The sequence below is a fragment of the Mytilus trossulus genome, chromosome 10 (genome assembly GCF_036588685.1).
Source record: "Mytilus trossulus isolate FHL-02 chromosome 10, PNRI_Mtr1.1.1.hap1, whole genome shotgun sequence".
In the NCBI taxonomy this organism is placed as follows: domain Eukaryota; kingdom Metazoa; phylum Mollusca; class Bivalvia; order Mytilida; family Mytilidae; genus Mytilus; species Mytilus trossulus.
Genome location: NC_086382.1, coordinates 69,661,690 through 69,675,299, shown reverse-complemented (window position 1 = coordinate 69,675,299; position 13,610 = coordinate 69,661,690). Strand labels below are relative to the sequence as shown.

General features: G+C 31.5%; 1 protein-coding gene across 2 annotated transcripts in view; it reads right to left on the bottom strand.

The window, feature by feature from the left end:
• Nucleotides 1–1,701, bottom strand: part of LOC134688436 (ALK tyrosine kinase receptor-like) — a 34,870-nt gene extending 33,169 nt beyond the window's left edge. The window contains exon 1 of one of the 2 annotated variants that reach the window (XM_063549149.1): nt 1,100–1,701. In XM_063549149.1, the coding sequence (XP_063405219.1) occupies nt 1,100–1,598 (499 nt within the window). In that variant the 5' untranslated portion in view covers nt 1,599–1,701. The remainder of the gene's footprint in view (nt 1–1,099) is intronic. The other variant, XM_063549150.1, reaches the window with a different exon arrangement.
• Nucleotides 1,702–13,610: the final 11,909 nt, after the last annotated feature.

The window sequence follows — 13,610 nt, the reverse complement described above, 5'->3', positions numbered from 1 at the left end:
CATGTCTATATACCTATACAAATGTCTACAGTATATCATCAATGCTTGCCACCCACTATAATATGCTTTATTAATTAAGTGTTAATGTCAGCTATTGTCATTTTAGTAAATAACAACTCCTACAGCGCCTACTATTAAGCAATTAAGAGTTCAGATAATGTCGCCTCAAAACCCTTGAAAACCAACAAGTATTAACAATGACGGTATAAATTGTACTTCAACAAATGCACATTTCGACATTATATGTCTCTTCGGTAATGCTTGAATGTTCGATGCTAGAACCGAACTTGAAATTAACAGCTCTTCCAAAAGACTGACAAATTAAAGTCGGGTTCAATCTTTTAGTCTATTTTCAGACTTATCAACTACGGTTCATTAAGTACTGTTTATCAATTCCCTTTCAGTCGATTTCAATCTGTTCAGATCATTGGTATACTGTTCATTGCCTGTTTAGTACCTTTACAAAACTACAACATATTGAATATTGTCTGAAAAGCTACTGTTCTGCTTGGGTTGAGGGAAAAATAAATATTTGAAAAGAGGCTCAATTTAAATAAATTAAAAGTAATCTAAGCTCTTGACAAAAACTTTAATGTTAACTGTATTATGGCAAAAAATTTCAGATGTCGTTAAGATCAAAATGACCGATTAGGAATACAATTAACTTATTAGACAAAATACAAATGGTGAAACGAACTAATAGACATATGACCTGGCTTATTGTCGTTAGTTTCACAAACATATTGTAAGAAAAAAATATGGCGAAGTATGTAAACCTCTAAATTTTCCTATTTTTTTTAGGATAATGTATAAAAAAAATATAGACAAATAATATACGTGTATGTATATACATATATAATTTTGTATTATTTTACAAAAGGGGGAGTTTTGGTGTCCTTGAGCTCCTGTCGCATTGATGTATCTCGTTATATCTCTTTGTATTCCTATACAATATTATATGTGTTAAAACCCTATTTATGATAGCAATAAAGTTAAATTAAGTTTCATAAATAAAGAGTATAAATACCTGGAATTTATGGCAGCTTATTGTATAGTATACTACATTGACAAAAGATAGTTTGATTATATAAATGTGTACCTGTCCAAGAGGTGCTGAGTATCGCTGACATTGCTGACGTATCCATATCCTCTGATTGTAATCGACATGTTAAGTTCAAGGTCAGACAATTATTAGAACATTTTAATTCACAAAGATCAGTTATCAATACATACTGCTCCGATGAATTTAGATATATATGAATGCGTTCCGTCAGATCACCTAGTACCATATTCGTCTTGTGATTGCCTTCATGGTTTGAGAAAGATTTTTCAAAATCAATTTGACTGACATTTTCAAATGATATGGAAACATTAATATCTTCAATGATATTTCCGATAGGAATGATGTTCTGTAAGGCAAAACTGATTTCAAAAATCCTAATAGTGGTTCTTGATAAAAGTTTCTCAATAGGTAAGACTCCATGCCTATGACTGGTAGCATCTTTCACATTCGTAATGGTTACGTTGTATGAAGAAGAAAAGTTAGGTATTATGCCGCACAGGATAAAACTAATACCTATTGTAAGTAGTAAGCTCATCTTTGAAAATGTACAAAAAACAAAGATAGGAGAACGTGTCGCACGAGTAAGTCGTCAACATGAACTAACAAATAAACGTGGGTGTCTATCTACACATAAACCATGATATCATACGATGACGATATATATATGAATGAATATTATACTGTATCTCTTTTCATATTAAAAGAAAATAAACTTCATGTACTGCTAGATATAAAACTAAATATTTGTGTTCAAGGAGTAAAATTATCCTAATATAACAACTGTTAATATTATCAAATTATTATTGATAATTATCACCCGTACAAACTATAAACATTTACTAAATTATATTGTACTGGAAACTTTTTTACATTTTCATATGATTTATTCAAGTTTAAACTGAATTAAACTGTCCGGTGAGAATTCGTCGTTAAGAGTATTCTAAGCTATTCTATGATAGCAGTCGATCGGATCATAAATAAATGATATTTTTAATCCTTACTGAACTATTCATGTCAGATGAGCTGGAAACATATGGCTAAGCAGCAAGGAGTGTTTTTTTTTAATATTGTGAAACTTGAATCCGCATAATGGCTTTAATATTCGTCGTTATTGTAACGCCATGTGATTCTTAATGATTGATTACCGATAGCCATGATTTCTCTTTTAGGACTAGTTAATATTTTATATAATGTATGCGTCAGTGTTAGTAACGTAACAAGGAACCCCGAGTTAAATTAAAAACTGAAAGTCCTCAGCAAATGTCAAAATTAAAAGCCCTAACACATCAAACGAATCGATAACAACTCTGATATTTCTGACTTTGTACAGGCATTTTCTTATGTATAAATATGGTGGACTAAACCTGGTATTATAGGTAGATAAACCACTTACTTGTATGAAAGTCGCAATGAAATCCATTATCTTGACAAGGATGTGTGAACAAATCAAACAAACATGATATGTAAAATTTTGAAAAATACTGGTAGAGCAGTTACTATTGTCTTATAATCTGAATCACTATAAAACAAACAAATATGCGTATGAAAAATAAAAAATTGGCGTAAAGACAAAGAACACTAGGAAAACCCTAAGACAAGGATACAAACATTTATTACGGATTATAATAACAAAAGACGAACTGTATAACGTCTGTAACGTCAAATGAATATTACTAAAAATATTCTACAGTAAGAGTTATAGTCAACAAAGACAAATAAATGAATACTATAACACGTTAGTAAGATGATAAACAAGTTAATACCTAAATATATACTTCAATTTATTTATCATTGCCAATGTTAAGTTGGTTTTTTTTGTTACCTATTGAGACATCGAACAATCTTCTTTATAACAGATTTTTTACTGTGCGTATTGCTATGTGTTTTATTTTTGTACATTGGCTAGAAATATATAGCAGAGAGTTGAGATCTCAACAAAAGATGATTAATATCGCCGCAATGTTTAGCCTGTTCCAAGTCAGGAACCTTTGTAAGTATGCTTTTTAATTCTCGTTTCTTTTATATATTTCGGAGTAGAGTATGATGCACAATATCATTGAACTAGTACATATTTTTGTTTTGTGCCAGCTAAAGCACGCCTTCGGGTGCGGGATTTTCTCGCCACATGTATTGAAAACCCATTGGTTGCCTTTGGCTGTTTTCTGCTCTTGGTTGGAGTGTTGTCTCTTTGACACATTCCCTTTTTCATTATCAATTTTATTCAAGACCATCTTGCAATATTTGTGAAGTTGATACAAAATATTGACCAACAAGGTCTGAGTATCTTATGATGAACATTTTTAGAAAGAAGACGAGACGTTCTTTGACATAACTTGGTCCATCAATTTTCAGCTTAGACTATACTGACGTTTTATAAAGTCTGAGTAGTTGCTGAAAACTCTTGAATACTGAATGAGTTGGGAAATAGTTCTGATGGACAACTGTCATTATTTACAAATAGTTTCAACCAAAGGTGGGAGTATCAATTAGAATCAACTCCACTTTATTGTGAGTCTGAAAAGACCACAGTTAATATTTATTGTTTTACATATTAAATACACGCTCATTTGCACATCTCAATTATCTTCATACACACTTATTTACACATCTCAATTATCTTCATGATCATACACGCTTATTTACACATCTCAATTATCTTCATACACACTTATTTACACATCTCAATTATCTTCATACACGCTCATTTACAAATCTCAATTATCTTCATACACACTTATTTACCTCAATAGTATAATTTTAATCACGTTTGGTCTTCTCTTCGTATAATTATTCTGTCAATAATAAAGTCTCCAAGATGAAGGCTAAAGGATTTAAGTGATGCTTTTTGTTTCAAAGAAAAGACAAAGACAAAAACAAAAACAAATAAACTCATCATAGATGCCAAGATTAAATGTTGTATTAACACCAAACGCGTGTTTGGTCTACAAAAGACTCACCAGTGACGCTCGAATCCAAAAGAGCATTGCGGACCAAAATTTCTAAAAGTTTAGCCAACTACAGCTAAGGTAATATATTCCTGAGGTAGAAAAGCTTTAGTATTTCAAAATTTGAAAAGTTTTGTAAACAGTTAACTTGTTAAATATGACCATATCAATTCTGTCGACTACTGGCACCATGTTCTGCTTTACTTATAGAATCAGTGTATATTCATTTGATGTCAGTAAATGGTTTAATGTACAATTATCATGAACTTGCTTTAAACAATGAGCTAAACGGTAAAACTCTAATCCGGGAATCTTCTTTTTGCAATCATTTTTTTTTGGTATTCCCCTTATCATATTATAATTGTTATTAAACCGTATTAGTTGTACATAAATAAAGGATAAATAGTTTTATAATGAAGACTTAGATACAAATAAAAATCAGTAACTTAACTTTTGTAATTGAATAATGCATTGTTGGTGCCTCATTATTGAAATCATCAAGTCAACTTCAATAAAACAATCTCAAACCTTCAACTGAAGATTAAATTTTCTATTTACATTCATGGCAAAAAAAATATGTCAAACAATAATTGATTCATTTAATTGAATCGTAGGCGTGACTGTTTGCATGTTACAAGGTATCATTTCTTGAGTTGACAAAATAATATAGAATCTGAATAATTCTCTGATATTGAGTAGTATATTTACATAATGATTACGTTGTTCAAATTGTGCTCTGTTATGCTGTTTAAACTTAATGTCCTAGTAAATGCAAAGTTACTACTTAGAGTATTCAAAACGCTTATTGCAATTAGTTGAGACAAAAGAAGTGCATTATCTTAGTTACTAGAGTCAGTTTTGTTTCTTATATCATTCGTGATAAAAACAAGAGTCAATAAAAAATTATGTCCTCAGAGTATTTTTGTTAAATACTTTAATGAACATTCTGCTTAACGGAATGAAAATATCTGGGCAGATTATTCTTCATTCCGTTCTTTAAATTATGTAACTTTGCTTAAGCTATCAGATTGTAAAACTCTGAAACAAAGTTAATATCATATTAAAGATTGTGTGGGTAGTGTTGGCTTTCTTGTACTCAAATTCTTCATTTGTTCGTGCTTACCGATCCCGAGTTCCTCTGTGTATGAATTACGTGTATCAACGATGAATAAACACAATTAAAGAGAATAACACATATAATACATTAATTCTGTATGCAACAAAAACCTTTGAATAAAGTATTACGAAAATATTGGTTATACGACGATAAACAACAAACAAACTGTACAAATAACAAAAAATATCTATAAACGTCAATTCAACGCTCAACATCGAGTCTTTAACAAAAGACAATATCAATTAGTTAAGTCAATGATACTTCAACTTACTACGCGTAAAACCAGATCACATCTACAGGTCAAAATACAATATTCAAATTTAAAAAAAAAGCATATGCTGGGATAACGTTAACGATGCATCTAACCAATACATTAGTAACCTAATGATATCTACAAATCAAAATGATGTCTTTAAGATGAGACACTAGTTACCCAATGATATCTACAAATCAAAATGATGTCTTTAAGGTGAGACACTAATTACCCAATGATATCTACAAATCAAAATGATGTCTTTAAGGTGAGACACTAGTTACCAAATGATATCGACAAATCAAACTGATGTCTTTAAGATGAGACACTAGTTACCCAATGATATCTACAAATCAAAATTATGTCTTTAAGATGAGACACCAGTTATCCAATGATATCTACAAATCAAAATGATGTCTTTAAGATGAAACACTAGTTACCCAATGATATCTACAAATCAAAATGATGTCTTTAAGATGAGACACTAGTTATCCAATGATATCTACAAATCAAAATGATGTCTTTAAGATGAGGCACTAGTTATCCAATGATATCTACAAATCAAAATGATGTCTTTAAGATGAGACACTAGTTACCCAATGATATCTACAAATCAAAATGATGTCTTCAAGATGAGACACTAGTTACTCAATGATATCTACAAATCAAACTGATGTCTTTAAGATGAGACACTAGTTACCCAAACGATATCTACAAATCAAAATGATGTCTTTAATATGAGACACTAGTTACCCAATGATATCTACAAATCAAAATGATGTCTTTAAGGTGAGACACTAGTTACCCAATGGTATCTACAAATCAAAATGATGTCTTTAAGATGAGACACTAGTTACCCAATGATATCTACAAATCAAAATGATGTCTTTAAAATGAGACACTAGTTACCCAATGATATCTACAAATCAAAATGATGTCTTTAAGATGAGACACTAGTTACCCAATGATATCTACAAATCAAAATGATGTCTTTAAGATGAGACACTAGTTACCCAATGATATCTACAAATCAAAATGATGTCTTTAAGATGAGACACTAGTTACCCAATGATATCTACAAATCAAAATGATGTCTTAAAGATGAGACACTAGTTACCCAATGATATCTACAAATCAAAATGATGTCTTTAAGATGAGACACAAGTAACCCAATGATATCTACAAATCAAAATGATGTCTTTAAGATAATATACAAGTAACCCAATGATATTTACAAATCAACATGCAGGTTTCAGACCACCAAGTAAAAATCTCTATCTGTTCAACCAAATTTTGCAATTTTCACAGCTTTCTAAATAATTTTCCTTAAGGGGGATCGCGGGTTTAAATTAATTTTTTTGATTTAATATAGGATTTCGCTATATGTTTGTATAAATGAACTTTATCTTGTACTTAAAAGAAAAATGAAATAAAAAAATTTGGGTCACTGTTTATTTACGCTCACAATCTGCCTTCGAAAGAAGCATACATTTTTGTTAATGTCCTTTTTTCCTGTTGAACTAATATGAGAAACAGCGGTAATATCGAAATAAGTTAGAACCCCGCTCGACTCCAATCTTTATTGACTAGGATTGTCAGTTTTCATAACGAAGGTCGGCAGTTTTCTCCGGGCACTCCAATTTCCTCCACTACGATGCCCAGAAATGGTGCTTAAAACTTGCTTGAAAACACCAAAAGTCAACCAATCAAACGCTATCTCCACAGGCACTTGTCTCAGAAAAAAATTTCCTATATACCTTATTGTTATAATAAGGTATATAGGAATTTTTTTTTCTGAGACAAGTGCCTGTGGCTATCTCTTTAAACTCAGGTTTGATGCGCAATCTTTCAAACAATCTGAAAGAATCCTAGATGAGCTAAATGAGCCATGTTGTTTATTATCATATTGCTTTGTCATATGAAATTATATGATTAATAATTGAAACTTAATTATAATTCAAAACAACTTCTATAATCTAAAAATATAACATTTCATGAAAAAAAGGCACATTGTGGGCATTTAAATTGATCAAAAGAATTGATGATTAAAAATAATTGATAACATATCTATCGTCATTTCATTTAAGATAGTTTTTATGTTGTTTTATGCTAAATATTTTATTCTAATGTGTTTTTGTAAAGTACACATTTCTTTGTCTGCAATGAAATCATCTGAACAGCTGCGGAGTACACATTTGTTTGTTGAGTGTACTTTTACTTTGTTGACACGATACATACACCTAAGTTCTCAAACGGAAAACCGAAAAAAGCTTAAATTAAGAAATAATTTATGGTAGTTAGAATAAATCGTGATTTTACCACGGGTTGGTCCTTCATAAACAAATAATATACCGGCATAAAGGGTCAACCCGTTGTAAAATCATGATATATTCAAGCTCCCATGAATTAATTCGATTCTTATAGGACAAATACGACAATTCTTTTGGATCGAAGCGCTCTATGTAGAGGCAAATGTTTGCCGTTCCCATAATTAAACGCACTATTAAATTGGCGTTAAAGAACGGAGAAAACTGAATAAGTGACATGATTTAAAATGTTTACAATAACGTATTACGATAGTTTTGGATGAATTTAAATGATAATTTATTTATTTGTAATTTATGTATAAACAAGAACTATCTTTAAAAAAAAGATATCCGACGTATTTAAATTTGAGTATATTTTCAAAACTATCATTTCGATAACCTTCAGAAGCTCTGACTGTAACTACAATTAAGAAATTCTTTACTTAGTCTGGTTATATTAAGGACAGGCAATAATGTATAAGAATTTTGTGATGACACCTAAAACATTTATTTGTCAAAAAATCTAGTGCAAATAAAAAGAAACAAATATTCATTTACTGTTTACATTAAACTTAATTTATGGTTAACAAAGCTAGAAACTATTGGTAGAATAATTAGTTTGTTTCTGTTTACATTCACCAATACCCCCGCGGAAATCTCACATGCGTAGGTGCGTTCTAAAAGTCATTTACGTTCGTACAACAAAGTTTACATTAAAAATTATATAATTGTCCCGAATAAACAGCTGTCATCATACTCATGGAAGCAAGAGCTATTGGAGAAACAATTATTTTAATAAAAATATAAATATTTGTAAGATCTAGTTCAAATATTTAAAGTTTTTCACTTGCTTTCCATCACGATATAATTTTCGAGACGTTTTTTCAAACACAACCAAATCACCCACCATGACAGCATTTTGTCCAATCACAGAAAAGATTTTCGAGCATGCGTAGTTTGTTGCCATAGTGAAGCATCCTTAAGTTCAAAGTGCACAAACCGAAACTATACCGACTAAGTCGGAAAAAACTTTGCTTATACCACATTTTAGCATCGTTTTTTTACGTTTCCTTGTGATGATTTTTGGTTTCTCATGCGTGTATTTTCCCGTAAATGCTTTTATTTTAACGTCATCGTTCCATATCGTCGATTACCTCATTCATAAAAAAGCATATGACGTGGGAGCAGCCCAAGCAATATATTCATCTTTAACCACGGGTGTGTACTTAAAGCGTTTGAAGGACGTCATGTAAGAATGAAAAATAATAACAGTTTCACAATTATCAATGATAGGTGTTGTTTGGAAGAACGACGATGCTCAATATGTATACAGCATCATGCCAGGTTTCCGCAACTTGAAAGAAGCTTGCAATAAATTAACTTTTGATTGTTGCATGCATGTATAAAATAATTGAGAATGAAAATGGGGAATGTTTCGGAGACAACAACTCGTCCAAAGAGCAGAAAACAGCGGCAGGCCATCATTGGGTCTAATTAGATACAGTGAGAAAATACCACATCCGGAGGGGTGCTTCAGCTGGCCCCCAAACAAAAATATGTACTACTTCAGTGATAATGGACGTCATACTAAACTCCAAAATATATAAAAGAAACTAGAATTAAAATCACACAAGACTTACAAAGGGCAGAGGCTCCTGACTTTGGATTTACGCAAAAATGCGGCGGGTTATCAATGTATATATATATATATATGTATGCATTTAACAAGTTCTCAGTGCTCAGTAAGCGTACAAGTATCCCTACACAATTTTTGGGGAATGTCCGTTCTGTTGGAATATCATAAGAGCCGGAATATTATTAGAGCCGAAGATAATTCTTCTGTCATGCCATCATAATCCGATGGAAGACTCGTATATCTGTTCACTTTTTCAAAATTAGGCACATGACATCGTGAACTGTGGGGCGCTGCTTTACTGTGGAATCGTTAACGATATTTAAAATTGCCAAACGGAAGCTGAAATCGTACCACGTGACATGAAAAGTTTTATCTACGACATCCACATGTATACTATTGTCCCTCCTCTAGTGTAACAGTTTCTTTGGGTTTCTGTATACGTTTATTAAAACATTGAGTGTTGTATTATACTGATAAAGTTGACACGATAAGTCGTAGAGAAATACAATACACTAGAACACACCCGTGATATCGCGGGTCCATGACTGAACTAAAGAATATAACTATGCGTATGCCTTATTTTAATATTGATAAAGTCTTGCCAAAATAAGATGTACAGTTTTCTCTGCTTTCAAAACCTTTCTGCTTGAACCCGTCGACCTGGAACCTATCAATTATTGGTAATATTATTAATTTGCAGAACAAAAGGGCCTGGAATGGAGTATTTTTTACTCAACAGTATACAGCAAAATTCTAAATACACCGTTTGGTGGTGCGCCTGTCAGATGCGGAACGTACAGAAAAGGTAATATGTAACAGTTGAATATAGGTGTCATACCACCAATTAAAAGTCCCTATCTGTTCAACCAAATTTTACAATTTTCACAGCTTTCTAAATATTTTACCTTAAGTTTAACTTCATAGAAACCAGGTATATCCTGAATCCTACATGTTTCAGCTTTCTACATGCCAATTTTCAACAGGTGTTTAAAATCATATAAAAAAGAAAAGGTGTTCCGAATAGAGGTACCACTAAAAATAACCCCTGGTTTTCTGAAAAATCTTAAATTAGTATACTATGGAGTGCATTAATCCTCAATTTTGAATGCAAACTCAGAAACAAGTAAATTTTAGCTCAAAATGGTCTTAATATATTTCTCTTTCACCAAAAGTTTCATTTCTGCCAATTTGTCTGTTAGTTTAAGAAAAAAATTACATCAAATGCACTATTTTTTGTCCGAGTAGGCCTACTTTCACATACGTTCTAAATTTGAGGAAGTAATTGGTGGTATGACACCTATACTATTGGTACCGGTGTCGGACTCGACCCGGAACTTCTTAATTATTGGCAATATTAATTACGTGGAAAACAAATAGGCCTGGAGTGGTGTAATGTTTAATCAACACCATTGTACTATATTAGTTATATATAAAGTTGAATTCTTTGATTCATCGTTTTTACGTGATGACGGCTGACAAATTGGACCTCGTAATTTTAGTATTATAGATGTGAATAAACTCATCATAGATACCAAGATTATAATTTCATATTTTCGTCTACAAAATAATTTATAAATATGAACATATCAATGCAAACTCAAGTCGGAGCAGAAGTGCTAACTACTGGGCTAGTGATATCCTCAGGGAAATAAAACTCCACCAGCAGTGGCATCAACCCAGTGGTAGTAATTTAACTCATCATAGATACCAGGATTAAAATTTCATATTTACGCCAGAGTAGCGTTTCGTCTGCAAAAGACTCATCAGTGACGCTCGAATAAACAAAATGTTAAAAAAGGACAAAAAGAGTACGAAGTTGAAGAACATTGAGGACCAAAAATTCCTAAAAGTGTTGCCAAATACAACTAAGGTAATTTATTCATGATGTAGAAAATCCTTAGTATTTCAAAAATTCTAAATTTTGTTAACAGCTCATTTATAAACGTATGTACGGCCATAACGAGGATTCGTATAATATTCATCCTAAATATTTGCCAAATGACCCTTTGGGGAAAACAAGGATTTTATAAATCATTGGATAAAATCAATACGTCGTGACAATTATATCGGCCCTCGCAGATTTTCACCTTTCAATTTAATAATATAAAAAAATACATATACTAAATTGCAATGTTGGCGTTCTACATAATTTAGTATTTAAAAAGCTGCTATATCATGTTTATATCAAATTACATATTTTTTATCTGAAAACTTGACTGGAATCGGTAAATTCATAAACAATCAAGCACGTTTTTAACATTCAATAGATTTTCATCAACAGTTTTGAAATAACAATCATGAATTATTGACAAGCATTATCTACAATTTCAATCAGATGTTATTGTGGGATATACGAAATACTTGATACCAACTGCATGAATTGCTAAATGACTCCCTTGTGTAAAATTTTCAACCAAATGTATAATATTTGAAGTTATTTTTGTACTTTAAATCTGTCAAAACACTTTTAAAAACAATATTAATGTCGCTATACTTATGTACTAGAACATCGAATTCGCTATATTTATATACTAAAACATCGAATTCGGTAGTGCTAATAGTATTAAATGATAACTGATATTAGTTTCGGTTTGTATGGTCTATTCTTGTATTTTAATTAATAATGATCTGTTACGTAAATGTTCTGTACATTTAGTTGTGTTACCATGCTTTATCTAGTTGATGTATGTGTGGTACCATGTTGTTCTCTCGCTCGCTTTTGTCTCATATATGGTACATACTAATATGTCGTATTAGACCACTTCATGCACACGTCTTTGTGTAAAATCAATCAGAGTTTATCATGATCATTAAAAGAGAGGCGGAAGATGCCAAAGTAAATTTCAAAACTCATATTAATTAGAAAACATTGATTAGTAATAAACAATAGATATAAGAAGAGGTTATATGAGTGCCTATGAGACAACTCTACACCAAAGTCACACTTTATAAAAGTAAACCATTATAGGTCAAAGTACGATCTTTAACATAGAATATTGGCTCATATCGTACAGCAAGCTATAAAGGGCCCAAAAATACTATAGTGTTTAACCATTCAAACGGGAAAACCAACGGTCTAATCTATTATATAAAAACGATAAACGACAAACACTTATGAACTACATCAACAAACTACAACTGCTGTACATCAGATTCATGACTTAGGGCATGTGCAAACAATTACAGCGGGTTTAAAGTTCTTTTGAATAGTGCCATGAATCAACGTGGGTATCCGTTTTAAGGTAAAACGAGAATATTACCAGAAACCTCATTTGGATAAACAGAAAATACCCAAAGATATAGAATTTTATCAAACCAATAATAATCATATGTTTTTGCAGTTCGGAATTAATAAACACTATATATATATTGTTAATGTAGTATCAAATTGTTTCTTCTTTTTGACACTTTTAAAAGATGTGTTTTTCCGCCATATCAAATCTTTTACGTGCACGCATGTATGGTATCTCCTACTTTTTTTGAAAGCACGTACTAGGGACATGCAGTTTTTTTCCGCATAACTTGAATTTTGTTTGGTAGGGTATATGATATTTTATATAATCTATTCTGTGTTGCTACATTGTACTGATGTATTCGACTCCGTAAAGTTTGAATTTTTTTATATAGAAATGTATGACTTTCTCGCTATCTCATGTGATATCTCTATTTAGCCACACATTTTGCCTTTTGTTCAAATTATCAATGTTTTATAAACGAGCCTAGCCTTATTATGATTTTTTTTAAACAAAACACACAAAACAGTTGTCGGTCGTTTTTTTTCTAGATAGTGGTTAAAACACAATCCCCGAATCGTTTTGTTCTTACCATACGAATAATTTTGAAAATATCAAGTCACGTTAAAACTTTTACAATATACATTGCACGACGACCGCAATGTGTATAGATATAAGGAAAAGGTGTGATATAAGTGACAATGAGAGAACTCTCTGTCCAAGTCAAAATTTGTAAAAGAAAACCATTGCAGGTTAAAATTCGACCTTCTAGACGGAGCCTTGGCTCACAACAAACAGCAAGCTATATAGGGCCCCGAAAATGACTAATGTAAAATTTATCAAACAGGAATCTAAACAATCTGATCTAAAAAAAAAAAAAAAACAACGATGAATCACATTAACAAATGACAACCACTGAACATTAGGTTCCTAGTGTGTAATAGTTTCCACTGAACGTTAAGCCAAACAAAAAGGAAACTTAAAATCAAACAAGTAAATTGACAAATCGCATAATACTAAAAATGTCAGAACCACCTTCTTTATATGGTGAAGCTAA